Genomic DNA, 15,537 nt, shown 5'->3' on the forward strand with positions numbered 1-15,537 from the left:
CAGTTACGGCTTTTACTAAAGAATGCTGAAGACCTTGGACTATTTGTATGGATCATTTTCTCTGTAATTTTTGGTTTTGTGTTTGGCCAGTGAGTAGTTTTTAATCTCCATAATCATTAACCAAACACAAGAGCAAAAAGTAAGATAATTTATCTGTACTGTCAGTATTTTGAGTTGTTACATGGTAAACAAGTATTATGGTAAATGCAAAGTATTGTATGGAGTAAGAATATTTTGTAGCATGATGTAGATCTTTATAGAAGAGTGGTTATAGTTACTTTAGATACCTGGAGTCACAGCTATGTACATGGATTTTTGTGCTGTTTTTTTGTTAGGGTATTGGTTTTTGCCTTTAATGGTGAATTGAAGAAAATTAAAATATTTTTATTTTACCTGTAAAATGTAATTTAGGATTTTTACTTCAGAAGTGCTTCTGTTGTTACTAGTATACTGATTACAATGATTCATTATAGGATGAATCATATTTTTGGTGTCGAAAGCTTCTAACAACGTTTATCAGTATTGATACAGTGCTCAATATGACATTATCAGTGTGATGTGGCTGTAGTCAAGTGACCAGACTCAGGCTTCAGAAGTCTCTTTATGAGAATTTAGCACATCTAAGCATGGGAGGGAGAGAGCAATTTAAATATTGTGTTATTTTGTCTCATTTATAGCTTATTAATGCACACATATTTATATGGTACTTCTTACAGAAGGCCCAGATGTTTTGCGAACCACTGTCATAAGCTGAATTTTGGGTGGAGGACAGTAGACAGTTAACATGGAATAATAGCATTTTTGTGCTTGACTGCTTCTCTTCTTATCAATCATAGTTAATGATTTTTTTTTCTTTGTTTCAAGTAAACTTGGTTGTGCTCTTCAATAGGGTCAATTTTATCAAAAGCACCTGCTACCACTATCACTTTCTCTTCTCTGAGAATATTCTCCGGTATCCTTAAAATATGCTTGGGTAGAGTACTGACTTAAAATGCAGTCTTTCCAAGAGGAAGGACTGCAGGCTTTTTGATCTAAGCCAGGCAAGTAATAAAGAGTAGTCTAAAGACTGAAAAAACTAGAATAAAATTTGTATTTCTAAAGATTTATTTGAGAGCAAGCCTGAAGAATAGAAAAAAACAAAGTAGAGCTGTTGTATAGGTGTGTCCAGATGGGAATAATACTTAGTAGGGAGTTTGAAGGTAACAGTGGCCAGGAGCTGGCAGAAGAAATGGGACAGCAGGAGATTGGACATTGCATTGATTTGGAACACTTGCATAGCCTCAGACTTGTCTGGGACCCTCATTTTCTAGTCTCTTGGAGCTTAAACCCTGCCTTTCCTTGTAGATAGCTTCGACTATGGAAACTGTGATGGTTGGTTAGCATTGATAAATTGTTATCAAAAAAATAATAAATTCATCAGCAAACTCAAAGAAAGGATTGATCAAAAGTATAGTAACCAAGTCTGATTGACCTTGACTGTTAAAGAAAAGGACACTTAATTGCCAGGCTGACTAGATCAGCGTATTGCAGGGATCCAGTCAAACCACTCCCCCTGCTGAGGAAGCAGGGAGACATGAAACAAAGAGACCTGGGGTGGTGGAAGAGGTCTACCTCCAGGGAGCTGTAACTTGTACTGCTAATATCTCAGCTGAAACCACTCCCCCTGCTGAGGAAGCAGGGAGACATGAAACAGACCTGGGGTGGTGGAAAAGGTCTACCTCCAGGGAGCTGTAACATGTACTGCTAATATCTCAGCTGTTTCATTGTAATTCGGCTATTTAATGTGTTTGGATTTACAAATACTTGGAAGGAAAGAATCCAAAACTGCTTGGTTCTCAAATGCAGACTGGGCTGACACAAATACATCCATCCAGAAGATGGGAGATGGAATTTGGAGACTGGAATGTGAGGTTAGAGAAAAGAAGAAATCTTCATAGTTGATGTAGTAGATGCTCTTACAATTGATTTAAATTTCATTGTACCTAATAACAGTAACATCAGGGCTTATGATTTCAGTCCACAGAAAATTGCCTTAGCAATGGTGAGATAAATGTTTTGGGAACAATTGATGCATAACAAACAAGTTATTCTCCCCTCTGAGTCCAAATAGCGTTGAACAGCTGTGTGCAGGTTCAGCTTTCCATCCAAGAAAGCTGGAAAATATTGGGGAAATCTTAAGGCATGAACTCACATGTGATGCTGACTAAATGCAGATGGCTTTAGTGGTTGCTGTCTTCAGTTTTATGCTTAACCTGTATCTCAAAGGCTGCTGCTGCTGCTGCAGTACTGGCTGAATGATATATGAAATATGTGTGTTTACATTTATGAGCCAAACTGTAAAAATGGAACAGAGTCACATAGCCAAAACTTGTAGCTGCTAAAATTCTTGTGGCTGGGAAATATGAGTGGAAGTTCTTGCTTGCTGGATGCAGTTGAGGAGCAGTAAACAGTAAAAATGACAGTCATTCAGAATGGGCAAAGTCCAAAGTTCATTTTATTTGGGCTGGTAAATGGTAAATTGGATCAGGAAGAAAAAAGGATTCCAATAATTGCAAGAGTTTGGTTTAGCATAGCTAGAAATGGCAAGGATGCTCATGACTATTCCTGTTCTTTGCCTGCTTGTGAAAACTTCCACCTTGAACACAGATGCTAGTGCTGACAATTTTGGGACATTGTAAAATTATCTGGAGTAAGGGCTAGATTTTCAGAACAGCAGTCCTTATCACTGTAGAGGGGAGAAAAAAAATCAAAATAACTAGAAGTTAGTTATAAACTGCTTGGGGAAACTTTGTGATTAGCTCTGGGTCTGTACTCTGACATCTTGACACCAACTTGGCAAATACTTGCAACAACTGCTGTAGTGAGATTTTGCAATTCTGGAGAGGCCTGGATGGGAACATGTTAGTCCTGTTGCCACACAGACAGAAGAGCTTTGTTGGAAAGCTGATTGCAAACACTAGGGATCAGCTTCTCCATCTTATCAGGAACTTTTGCTCATTTTGTCCTCATATGTTCCAGAAATGCAGATGGTAATGGTTCATTCACAACTGGATAGTCACAGGGACAGTTGGTGTAGTCTGGTAGGAATGGGCTACAGAGCAGGCTAAGCCTTCTCAGAAACTAGATTTTCATACTGGGATATTAGGTAATTGGAAAATCATGTGGCAGTGTTGGTCTTGAGAAAGTGTAACATCTCCATGTCAACCCTGAGGAAGGGTCTTCTGAGCCCAGAGGAATTTGGCATTCTGAGTGAAACACTCCTCTGTAGGCACAAGGAGCTAATGGGTGACAGATTAAGAATTCAGCTGATTACAGCAGATATCCAAGACCTTTCCAATACTTGATGATGACCATATGGCTGCTGTGCTCTTTGCAGAAGCCTTGACTGGAAGAAAAAAGGGTTTCTACAGATATAATCAGAATGCAGCAGGAACCATCATCAGTGTTTCAGTTCCAGGCACTGATGTGTTGCAAAAGACAGTTGTGAGAGTTAAGCTGTTGTGTGGTGTGGGAGAGTGTTCATCAGCATCTGTGTGGGTCCTTACATCAGCCAGAAAGCAGCTGTGAACCTTTTCACGGGCAAGTTCAAGGTTTGCTCACTAAAATCAAGAGCATTTGACTGTAGTATAGTTTGCAGTTAATGAACCTTCCACCTGATGTGTGAGATAGGATTCCAGAAAAGGGAGTGCACCCAGCACATCCTGTTCCTCTTAGTGACTTACTAACCAACAGTTGATGGGAAACAGCAGGTAGCTGACCACTTATTATCTTGGGCTTTAAATTAGACTCAACCTGATCTGCTCAGTAAAGCTCCTGACAAGGCACAGAGGTATCTCCAGAGACCCAGAAAGCAGGATACAGGGTTGGGGGGAAGTGCCCTTTTGTAAGAACAAAATTAACTTGATCTGTGGGAATTGAGAAGATGATTTTGGATGATCAGTCATATGTTTGAAAGCAAACATTTTCAAAAAATTGTCTTGTTTTGATTCCACCCACAAGGTGGAAATTCCACAAGGATTTCCAGCCCACAAGGGTGGAAAGCAAAAGTCTGCTAAATGTAGTGGGTTTGGTAGTTTTATTTTGGTGCCTTGACTTCTCAGAAATTTTACATTGTGAGAGAGTTACTCTTGGGTAGAAAAGACAGAATATAATTTTTACAGACAAAAAAAAAATTCCTTCCTTGCCTAAAAAAACCCCCACAACTCCTTGAGCAGTGGATCACTGAATCCTGGTTCCTGGTGGCATTTGCCATTGTCCAAATCTTCTGTTCCTTTCCCTGAAAAAGGAACTTTTTCTTCCTTTTTTTTTCCCTTTCTCCTTTCCCTTATTACCCCTTCTCCATGTCCTCTCCTCTGGTGTACACAGTTTCCCATGGAGACCAGGCTGAGGCAGCAGTGGGCCCCTGTGCCATCAGGTGCCCATCACACCTGCAAAACAACCTACTCTCCCTCCCTCTCTCCCTTTCTCTCCCCTACCATCCTACCCCTCCTGCACCATCTTTATGCCAGTTTCCTAATTACTCTAAAATATTTAGTTTTTAATCTGACAAGCAAAAATTTAGGATCAATCCTTTGGAGGGAGTATGGGAATGTTAATAGTGTTAAGCAGAAGCAATGAACTCACATCCCTTAGTTCCAGTTCACAGTTTTCCTTTACCCTACAGAGACTCACATATGTTGATAATGTTACTAGTAATCTCAACCCAGTTTTGCATCTGTCTTCATCCAAGAAAACCACCTTAAGAACACACTTCACTCTAAGAATATGAATAGTTGAAATTCTGAAAAATAGAAAAGGAACAAAGTTAAACAGAGTCACAGTAATCCTGAAAATTTTATACAAAGATGTATTCTCTTTTCCCACTTATTTTCCTATTAACACAGTTAGTTTGCTTATAGAAGCCTCTTGATATGCTCAGATTGCCAGAAGACCAATACTTGGAGAACTCTGTGCAGTGGCTTGTTACTGTGCTGTGCTGGCTTAGGATTTGAGCTGTTATTTAAAAAAAAAAAAAAAAAAACAAAACAAAAAAAAAACCTAAAAAAAAAAAGTTAAATTTTTGTTGATGTGTTTCCTGCCTCCCACTCACTGTGTTTCAGGAAATCTTCAGAAGAACTGGACATGGATAAAGTAACAGCAGCCATGGTACTCACCAGTTTATCCACCAGCCCTTTGGTCCGCAGCCCTCCTGTCCGACCCAATGGTAAGCCTTTGGAGCCAGGCGCTGCGGGAAGGGGTGCCAGGGCCCTTTATCGGGGGGCTTGTTTCCAGGAGTTGTGGCCATGGTGGAGAACAAATGGTGAGTGGCTGTCTTCTGGTCTGTTGGGGATCATACTGAGCTTTGCTCCAACCTATCCTTTGCCAAAGTCTTTGGTGCAGCACTGGCAGAAATGAAAAGAAACATTTTCTTTAACTGTAGAGCAGTTCTAGTTTATGAAATGGGAGATGCCCATTCCATAAATGGGATATGAGCACTTCAAAAAGTCTCTTGACATCACTGAAACACTTAATTTTTCAAAGCGTTTGTTTGCATTTGCACACATACAGTTAGGATTGGGAAAGACCTCTGAGATCACCAAGTCCAGCCATCAACCTGGCACCACCTCCATGTTCTCCTCTAAACCATGTCCTGAGTGCCACATCCAGGAAACATGATAGCAGCTGTTCTTCATCTCCATGGAAATGAGATCAGATTTTACCCAAAGCCACGATAAGGCAAAGCACTTCCACATCACAGCCCTTGGCTGAGAGGCCGTGCAGTAGCAATCTGCACAGCAAGCAGTCTGCTTCTCTCTGCACCTCCAGTTTCTGTGCTGTGTGTAACTCTCTGGTGGTCTTCCATCAGTTCCATAATCTGTTTAAAGATTACTTCATTCATGGTATGGCAGAAGACACGCAAATAAAAACACATGTGAAAAGTTTCAGGTAATTAAGAGATCAATTATGAAATATAATTGATCTACATAAGATTGACTGGAGTTACAATAATTTTTTAGGAGTGTTTTATTTTAAGGAATAATTTAAATTAGGATACCCTTGTTAGGTTACCTCAGCATTGTTTGTATGACTGACTTTTCTTACTCACTTGTAACTGCTAAAATTACCACTAAATGATCTCCTACTGTCACTAATTGGAACATTGAGAAGTACTTGTTTTCTTCATGCAAACAGGCATGATCCACTGAATGATGTCCTTAAAGGAATTCATAGCAAATGCCAATGCTGTGGTTTTTCCATTTATTTTCAGAAAATGTAAGTTTTTTCCATTTAGTTGGAATTCTGGCCGTGAACACCCATGGCCTTTGTTCATGTGCTTTCCAGTGTTGAAAGCCAGAAGTGTTTATTGGAGTGCCACTGCTCTGAGGAGCCCTGGGAAACCTCAGGCAATGACATCCCTGGTGACTGTCACACCTCAGGACAGGATGTTGCCAGCCCCTGGGAAAGGCCAGCAGAAGGGTAAAAGCACACCTGCTCTCCAGCTGCTCAGCTCACAGACAAAGCCACAGCTGCAGATGGATCTGTGCTTGATGTGGCAGGCAGGGATTTGGTGTGGCCAAGGCATACACATGTCCCCTGCTGCATCCTTGTCCTGGGGAGCTGCTCTGCTGTGGGTGAAGCAGTGTCTGCCACCTTAGACAATCTGAGCAGGTGACACTTGTCAGGAGCAGCAGTGCACATTAGCTGCAGCTGTGTATTGGAAAGAACTTCCAAACAAGCCCTTTTGAATTGCTAATAGGCAAATGGTGGCTGTTTAACTGCCTTTGATATTTCTCAGCATAGTCTGAGTGCTCTTTGATATTTCTTCATATAGCTTGTCTGCTTGTTTCCCAAAATCTGGGTAGACTAGCCTGAAAATGTAATTCACATGTTTTCAATAGTCACAGACAAGATCTTGAAGCTGGTTTTGGGGACCTTCTCCCTGAATATCTTAGTTTTGCCTTAGTCAAGGCTTACTAAAGACTTGAATAGAAGTGTAAAGACTGGATAATTTAAAGCTTATTTGGTATTACAAGGCTAGGCTCTGATCCTAGTAATACAAGCAACATATGTATTAGTGATTAGTTTTTTCTACATGCTTTTCCAAAAAAGGGAAATAAGTAGCAGTATAATTAAAGGACCATTTGTTAAAACAAATGGAATTTTGCCTAGAACTAAAAAAAAAAAAAAAAACATTAGCGTTAGTATTAAAGTCAGATCCGTGCTGGAATTCCTGGGAATGATCACCCATGTAAACTGGATCAGAGTTTGGCCATTGTTTCTCTGCAGTTGAATAATATTTGGTCTGGTTCTCTTTCACGCAACTCCAGCAGTGTGAAAAGAGCCCCAAAATAAGAGTAAGTTGCATTTATTTATATATTAAACTTCTTTACATTAACAGATTTGTTAGTATGAATGAGAACCAGTGTTTGGTTTTTCCCTGTTGTTAACCTCATTCAGTCTTTTCCATGCTACTTAAAAAATGCTCTTGATTTACATCTCTTTCTCAGCAAGGTGAGGAGAAGCTGTACACACTGAGAATACAAATAACGTCATAACTGTTTCACAAAGTAGTAGTTGAAAGAGTGTTCCTTTGTTTTTCTGAAGACATGAAAATTTTAAGCTATGCTAAGGTCACAAGTTGATACCAGATGTAATTTTTGGCTTTGGCACAAGACTGAAGTACCAAATATATAAAAGAAACAAAACCCACCTTTATTACAGTCACATGAAGGTTGTAATCATGAGACAAAACATGACATTTTCATATGTTAACTTCGGAGCTGCCAGAGTATGTATGTTTGTCCTTTTCCAAAGAGGAATTGGGTAGGCTGGAGGGAGAGGATCAATTCCATTTATGCTGTGTGGTCCTGATCAGTAAATCAGTACTACTGTAGCAGCTGCCTACTCAAGGGGGCACTGTGTTCTGTTTTTTTGGGCAGCTGATGTTAGTCATTAAGGATTTTGTCCAAAACCAACTCAATTAGGAGAAAAAAAACCAAAAATTCACTGGTTTGGGGGTAAGCTTTTGATAGCTAACTTTCTTGCCAATATCATTAGTTAAATTTATCTGTAAGAAATTGAGAAGGAATGAAGGAGTGACTTCTGCAGATCTTTTCAAGACAGGCACTGGCTTGAAAGGACTTGTCTCTCGCTTAAATACTGTTTCATTAACAGATAAGATGTTATTTACTTGCCAGCTCCAAAGTCAGGTGTTGCACAATACTCAGGCACCTACAGTGTCATTGGGAAAAGCTTCCAATGCCTGAGCTAGGGAGAAGCTGCACCTAAACCGTCCCTGCGCATTTGCCCAAGCCCTGTGAGAACCTGCGGGCTCAGACAGAGCTGCCTGTGGCTGCACCTGGATGTGCTCAGCCATGCCTCCACTGAGCTGATGACCTGCATACTCCTCTGCTGCCAGCAGCCCTTTAGGGACAGCGAGAGTGACATGCAGGTGTCTAAAGCCTGAGGACCTCTGCTGTGAAGCGTGGCTCAAGCTGTGCCTCAGACTGCACAGGCAGTGCTGTTCCTCCCACCCATGGTGCTGTTAGTTCCAGTGTCTTCTTCCCATGTAATGGATGGGGAACTGTGGCACTGAGGAGGCAGTTTCTCCAGTGGGTGAGTGTGGGGGTGATCCATTGTCTGTGTGTTCCACTTCTGAAACCAGATGCCTGCACACCTGTATATGCCAAGGGATACATACCACCTCATGTAGAGGTTCAGATTAGGCAGAGGCATGTCTATTGAGAGATTGTGAGAACACAGAGTATAACTATGGTTTTTTTTGATGTTTTAGTACTGGGAAGATGGTCATGTTTTTGTGGATCTGCTTAGTATTTTGGGGCTCAGAGTGTGTGTCCCTTTCCCAGGGGATCTCCTGTTGGCTGTACAGTGGCTTGGAGCTTGCTTTGGTGCTGCACCAGAGTCATGTGTTCTTGTTGAAAGTTGAGGATGTATTTAGAATCATAGAATAGTTTGGGTTTGCAGGGAGCTTTAAAGGTCAATTTAAATGTTTTCCTTAAATCATGTATGCAATATATGAGAGTTTATTGCTGTTCATGCTTCAGAACAGGTTATCTTTTCAAATGCAGCATTTCTTTTTAGAAAAATACTTTGCTGCTTTTGTTTGCTTGTTTGTTTTAAATAAAATAAAAATCAAGTGTATAATATGTAATTTGTGTGCAGTGGGTTAGATATGGTTGTCCTGGTTGTCCTCTCTACATCCAATGCTTTCACATTCCTTTACTGAATGTGCATTTAATTACCAACATGGCATCTAAACCTTAGAAAAAAGAGCTCCTTAGCTCTCTCACGATGATACTGTTGTAATAATAGCTTTTGTTGTTCTTGACAGAATCCCTGAATGGATCTTGGAAAGAAGGAGGATTTGTGCCTTCTAGTACCAGCAGCAGTGGATACTGGAGCTGGAATGCTCCCAGTGACCAGTCCAACCCATCCACCCCATCTCCACCTCTGTCAGCTGATAGCTTCAAAGCTTTTCGGACACCTTCCCAGCCAGATGATGGTATTGATGAAGGTGAAACAAGCAACCTTCTCTTCGATGAACCCATTCCTAGGAAGAGAAAGGTTAGCCTTATGTTAAATTCCAAATCCACAGGTAGACAGGACGTTGATAGGCTTATTTTGTTGTGAGAAAGGAGCAGGTCACCCAAATGGCTCCGCTTGTGTATCCTTCCTTGGCATGCATTTAACATAGGGACTTCATGTAGTCACTGTGTCTCATTCAATGTGGTCACCTCCTGCACATACATGCTGCCATGAGCACCACATATTTCCTGCCAGATGGTGAGGTGCTACAGAACCTCCTGCTCAGAAAACACTAGAGGGATTTCCAGAAGGTGTTGCCTCTGGCCATTCAAGAGTTTTCTGTCCTACTTTCTCTGTGTGCAGGATGCAACAGGCAACCTTTACATGTCATCACAAAAACTGACTATGGCCTTAATACTCCTTGTTCCCTGAAAGTGCTGTGTGTCTGACAGCATGTCAGATACCTTAATACTGTGAAGGTTTCTCTGCACAAACATATGGAGTGAAAATGGAGAGAGAGAGCTCAAACCCGATGGCTTTTGATATAGTATTAGCATTAGCCCAATTTATCCTCAGTTGGAGTGCAAAAGCAGGCTAAATAAAACATGACATTAGAAAAAAGGTCCAAAACTAACCCCAAAAAAGCACTGTTGCAACCCAGCAAGCTTCTCTGGAAGAAAAAGAAAACAAAGAGATGGCACTAGTCCAAGTTTTCTTCCCTCCCAACAGAACAGGACAGATTTTACATAGCAAGATATAAAAGGGCTTTTTGTAAGGAGAAAAAATAGAGAATTTATTCCCTTAGTGAATTTGTTTCTGGCTCAGTCTGGGACAGTTAATTGCTTCATCACCAACAGGAATAAGTTTTAATGATTGTTTAAACCTGTTCAGTTTTATCCTCTTGCTCCAGAAGCTGCTTATTTGATGACCCATGCAATTGTTGCCTTGTTCATGGGAAAGGGGTGAAAATGTTTGTGCATCTTGCTAAGAACGAAAAAAGTATTTTGGAGGACACCTTTGTTATAATAAATTAGAAGTTGGAGCTAAGTAACAGAGAGACAATTTGGGGGGTGTGAGGCAGGAGGAGTAGGAGTGCAGAAGTGTCCTGGTTTGCCTTTTACTTCTCAGGTAACCTTCATCTTTTTAGCACCACTCTTACTGCTCAGCTGTGATGAGACAGATGGGTTTGCAGCTGCCGTCTTTATTGTTCTCTGAGTTGCTTTCAAATATTTCTATTTATGTACTCACCATAGATCTATTACACTATCTGTTCTGGTTCACAAGGATTTGGCTTTGTATGACAAATGTTTTATTTAGATAAACAGTAACATTCCATGTCAAACTTGTTTTTATAAATGAACTTGCTTTCCTGCAGGTTTTTTCCTTTATTCTGGTTCCAGCATGGTATTTGATCTGAGTACGAGTTAGGACCTTTAGAAGCTGAAACAAAAATGTTCAGGTTATTTCTTCTTCAGGGTGCAAAAGTCAGGAGGAGTAAACCTGGAAATAGAGTGATTGATAACCTTACTATTTGCTTAAAAGTTTCCTCTAAGGTAGTTATTCCTCACCAAACCATTATTTTCTTAAATAAAACATTAAACCTGAATAGATAATTTTTGGAAAGGAAACGGAAGAAATGTAAGCATATTCTTTATTTCTACTGAGTGAGCTTTCACTTGATTATGTTAAAAGTGCATGGGTTTTTGCAAACTCCTACCAGTGACAATAAATCCAAAACCACAGTGGAGCTAAGGAGACTGATTTTACCATCAAACTGGGGATGGATGTTAAACTATTCTGTGTTCATAAAGATGCATATGGTGTTTATGATGTCATATTGGAATTCCTAGGATGTCAGTTATAAACATGGCCTTCATCTTGTTGACAGAGTTGGTGGTTGGTTGTGTAGTTTTGAGCTGATAATAGTATTTAGTATTATATTATGGAAGTAAGAAAAGTATTAATTAGAATTGCTAGATAGATTATATTTAATTTGAGAAAAGAAAGAGTTCTGTATCTGCTTGACTGAGAGTTGTATTATCAAATAAAAACCAGGCAATTTATGTCCAATTTATTACAAACAGAAGTTTTTCAAACAACCAGTATGATCAGGTACCTCAAATCTCAAAGCCCTAGGCATACATACTTTAAAACAGGAGATGTTAGACTGCAGGGAACTATGAGAACATGCTGCCACAATCAACTTGTATTTTAAAAAGCCCATCCACTGAGATTCTTTTTTAAGTTGTATTCTGATCATCATCTTTCTAGCAAATGCTGAAACCATCTACTGGCATGCAGTTCCAAAGGGTCCAAATTGAAGAAAGCACCAAGTTAGCTTTTGTTCAAGGCACAGTGAAATGTACTTAACCCTAAGGATGTGCTTGTTCTCCCCTTTTTTTTTAAATTGAGTTTTATATGAATATATTAATTTAATCTTATATGTAACAGAAATTTTATAATAACAATACAGTGTTTTGATGCTCTTCCTCATGTTAAGAATGTGTTCTGTAATAATAGAGAAAATTGTTTTTAAGAATTACAAGCTATTTAGAATTCTTTTTTTAATTTAAACTGTATAAAATCAGTTTCATTTTGGGGTAAAATTAGCTTTTAAATATCTCTCAAGTTTGTAACATCTGTGTTGTTTTAAGACTGCTTTTCTCCAGAGTCTTCAAAATATTGGAAGATTGGCCTTGTAATAGCCTTGTTGGCTGTGCTCTAAATCAATGATATCTCATTGGGGATCAATGAAATTATAGTAAAGAATATTTAAATGAGATTATACCTGTATTTTTAAAATATTGAACACAGACTGTTAACTTCTCATTCTCTTATCTGAGTAAGGTCCACAGCAGTTTCTGAGCGAAACAAAAGCAGGTTATGCCAGCTCATGGCGAATATGGACATAAGAGAAGCTATGTTTTTCTGGCACAATATTTTTTATGCTGCACATATCATGAGCAGAAACATTCATAAGAGCTTGCTTTGGAAAGACCTTAATTTAAGAAGGTGCCTTGGATTAAGTAAGAAGTCCTCATCAGGGTTTTTTTGAAAGAAGTATAGGAAGGTTTTATGTCATATACCTCCCTTAGTGGAGGAGCTGAAACTTAAAAATGGAAAAGTGTTGCCAATAAACAGAGGGAAGTAAAGTTCTGTCACAAGTTGTTCCTGCAGCTTTTCACTGGATTCTCTTGAATTCAGTGGGGTGACACATTTGACAAGAGACTATTAGATCATTATGAGTTTGGAGTCAAAGGCTCTGAATCTTCACAGTGTTTTGTAACTGTTTGTCTGGTTTGGGTGGTTTGGGTAGTTTGGTGTTTTTTCTACCTTCATAGTATTACAGAGTCACAGAAATTTTCAGCCCTTAACCCAGCACTGCCAAGTCAGCATTAAACCATGTCCCCAGGCAGCACATCCTTAAATACCTCCAGGTACTTGGTGACTCAGCCATTTCTCTGGGCAACCTGTTCCACTGCTTGACAACCCTTTCAGGGAAATTTTTTTTTCTAATATCCCTACAATTTCCATACAGCTAATGTTGCTTTATTCATAATTTTCAGAACTCCATGAAGGTGATGTTCAAATGCCTGTGGAAGAACTGTGGGAAGGTGCTGAGCACAGCTGCAGGGATTCAGAAACACATACGGACCATTCACCTTGGGTAAGAGAGCAGTCTTTTTGGGAGTCTAAAGGATTTGGTGTAGAAAAGGAGCAGTTGCCCTTGGCTGGAGACATGAACTGGATTGTCCTTGGCTTCTCTGTCTCATATCGCTCTGTTTCTGAGAAAATTGCAGAATAATGCATCAAGGTGAATGAGCACTTATTCAAACAGTGAGGCACTTTCTTTCCTGAAATTCTGTCAGCTTTGCTAGAAGGTCAAATAGAGCTGGAGGTTACACTGCACTTCCCTGTCAGCTGCACAGCTCAGTGCCATTACATCATATGTGCTATCTGCACATCATGTCTGGGATGACACTCTGTGGTAGACAGGTTCAAGGTCTTGCATGAATACTTTTCAGCGTTTTGTTTCACATCAGGTCAGATGCTTGTGCTGGTTCTGAGTGGAATTAAGGCCAAAAAAATTATTAATGCAAAAAACCCCACCGAAACCACAAACCACATAAGAAACCTAAAAATAAAAGGAAACTGAGCTGCATGTTGTCATGGTTTAAAGTACCACAAGGTTGTTCACTCACTATCCCCTCCCTTCCCTGGAAGAATCAAAAGAATAAACAGTAAATCTCAGGGGTTGAGACAATAATAGTTTAATGGCTTAAACAAAATAAAACATTGGTGATCATAATAACAGTAAATACTAACGACTCTAATACTTCTAAGGAAAGGGGAGAGAGAGAGAAACAAGACTGAAGAGAAACGAGTGATGCACATTACAGTTTCTCACCACCTGCTGACCAATGCCCAGCCTGTCCCCAAGTAGTGATCAGCACATCCCAGCTAGCTCCCTCCAGTGAATTTACTGAACATGGCATCCTATGGTATGGAATATCCCTTTGTCCTGGCTGTGCTTCCTCCCAGCCTTTGATGCTCCTGTTCACTGGCAGAGCATGGGAAACAGAAAAGTTCTTGATGTAGAGTAAGCACTACTCAGCATCAACTAAAACATCAGTGTGTTATCAGCACTCTTCTCATCCTAAATCCAAAAGACATCTCTGGGCCACCTTCTTGGAAGAAAATTAACTCCAGGCCAGACAAAACCAGGACACACATGTATGTTACTTGGACTAGAAGCAAAAGCAAATTGATCTTTTAGGAGACAAGTTTGTTTCAGAGCCGTAGTTTGCAACCAAACTCTCCCGTGTAATTCACTGAGTGATGTACCTGTCTTATTTATAATTACAGTTGGGACCCACGGTCTGTACCTGTTAGGTATAATACATAAATACATCTCTGTTCTGTAGGTCTGTGTTACCCACAGCTTAAAAATTAAAGCCACCACAAGAAAGATCTGGAGCTCAGGATGGTCTTGAAGAGGTCAACAATTACTGTTTGGCTTAAGAGTATGGCTGTGGGAAGCAGAAAATCCCTCTCAAAATGCAGTTAGGAATGTTGATTTGTGCTTTATATTATGAGGACGTCCTCTTTGTGGTGTGGGAGAGGCAGAAATAAACAGCAGAACCTTTCTGGAATTTGCTGGAACAAGAAACTTCTGGAAAAAGTAGTTTTGGTGAAAATGACTGGCTACATTCTGATGGATGGTACTTCTGGTAGAGCCTTTCAAACCTGCTGGGCCTATGTTCTCTCAACGAGTTCTGGTTTAGACTTCAAGATAGCATGTAGTCTACTGGGAGCTACTGCTTTGACTGGGTTGCTTCACTGTTAGCACTTGTGCTCAAATGCACATCAGATGAAACTTTAAGGCAATTAAACCTCCTACATGCCCTCCTTCAATAAGTGTGTCTCTGGAGAGCAGAACCAGAAAGTCCTGGCCATGGCAAGCCAGCCCATATGAGTGCTTCCTCTGTGTCAGAGTGGGTTGCATGGTGAGACTGTTTTCTAGCAAATTCTTCCGTTATGTTACAGAAAGTTACAGTGAATGGCAGCTGTAAGTATATTTGATATAATTAAGTAACTTCTGATAAGATTGCCTATTGTTTGCTGTAACATGAGTGAAGTATATCTTGCCTGTGTCTGTTATCTTTGCTGTGACCTTCAAAGACAGAGTGCATTGAGATTCTTGTTAACTTTACAATAGTTACGAATGAGAAGCTGATACTTGATCTCAGAGAGTCAAACATCTACTCCAAGGTGAAAGAGTTGGTCAAGAATAACACAGAGAGGGGAAAAAAGTAATTCCTACTTCTTTTCCCTTCAGATTAGATGATTTTCCTCTTCCCCTTACCTGCAGTCAGAATGCAGATAAAGTAGGAAGGGTTGAAACTGCAAATATTAATTTATTGACAATATTAATATATTCACTCATGCATCTAGAACTTAAAATTTATCTCGAGGTTCTTGCTTTCAATCAATTCTTACTTCTTTCTCTTG

At 39.9% G+C, this 15,537-nt stretch overlaps 1 protein-coding gene across 1 annotated transcript in view; it reads left to right on the forward strand.

Moving 5' to 3' along the window:
- ZNF704 (zinc finger protein 704) overlaps window positions 1–15,537 on the forward strand; it is an 86,228-nt gene that overhangs the window by 58,150 nt on the left and 12,541 nt on the right. The window contains exons 3-5 of the mRNA XM_041464345.1: window positions 5,100–5,203; window positions 9,332–9,564; window positions 13,092–13,192. Of these exons, the coding sequence (XP_041320279.1) occupies window positions 5,100–5,203; window positions 9,332–9,564; window positions 13,092–13,192 (438 nt within the window). The remainder of the gene's footprint in view (window positions 1–5,099; window positions 5,204–9,331; window positions 9,565–13,091; window positions 13,193–15,537) is intronic.

The sequence above is a fragment of the Pyrgilauda ruficollis genome, unplaced genomic scaffold, assembly GCF_017590135.1.
Source record: "Pyrgilauda ruficollis isolate IOZ18807 unplaced genomic scaffold, ASM1759013v1 scaffold18, whole genome shotgun sequence".
Taxonomy (NCBI): domain Eukaryota; kingdom Metazoa; phylum Chordata; class Aves; order Passeriformes; family Passeridae; genus Pyrgilauda; species Pyrgilauda ruficollis.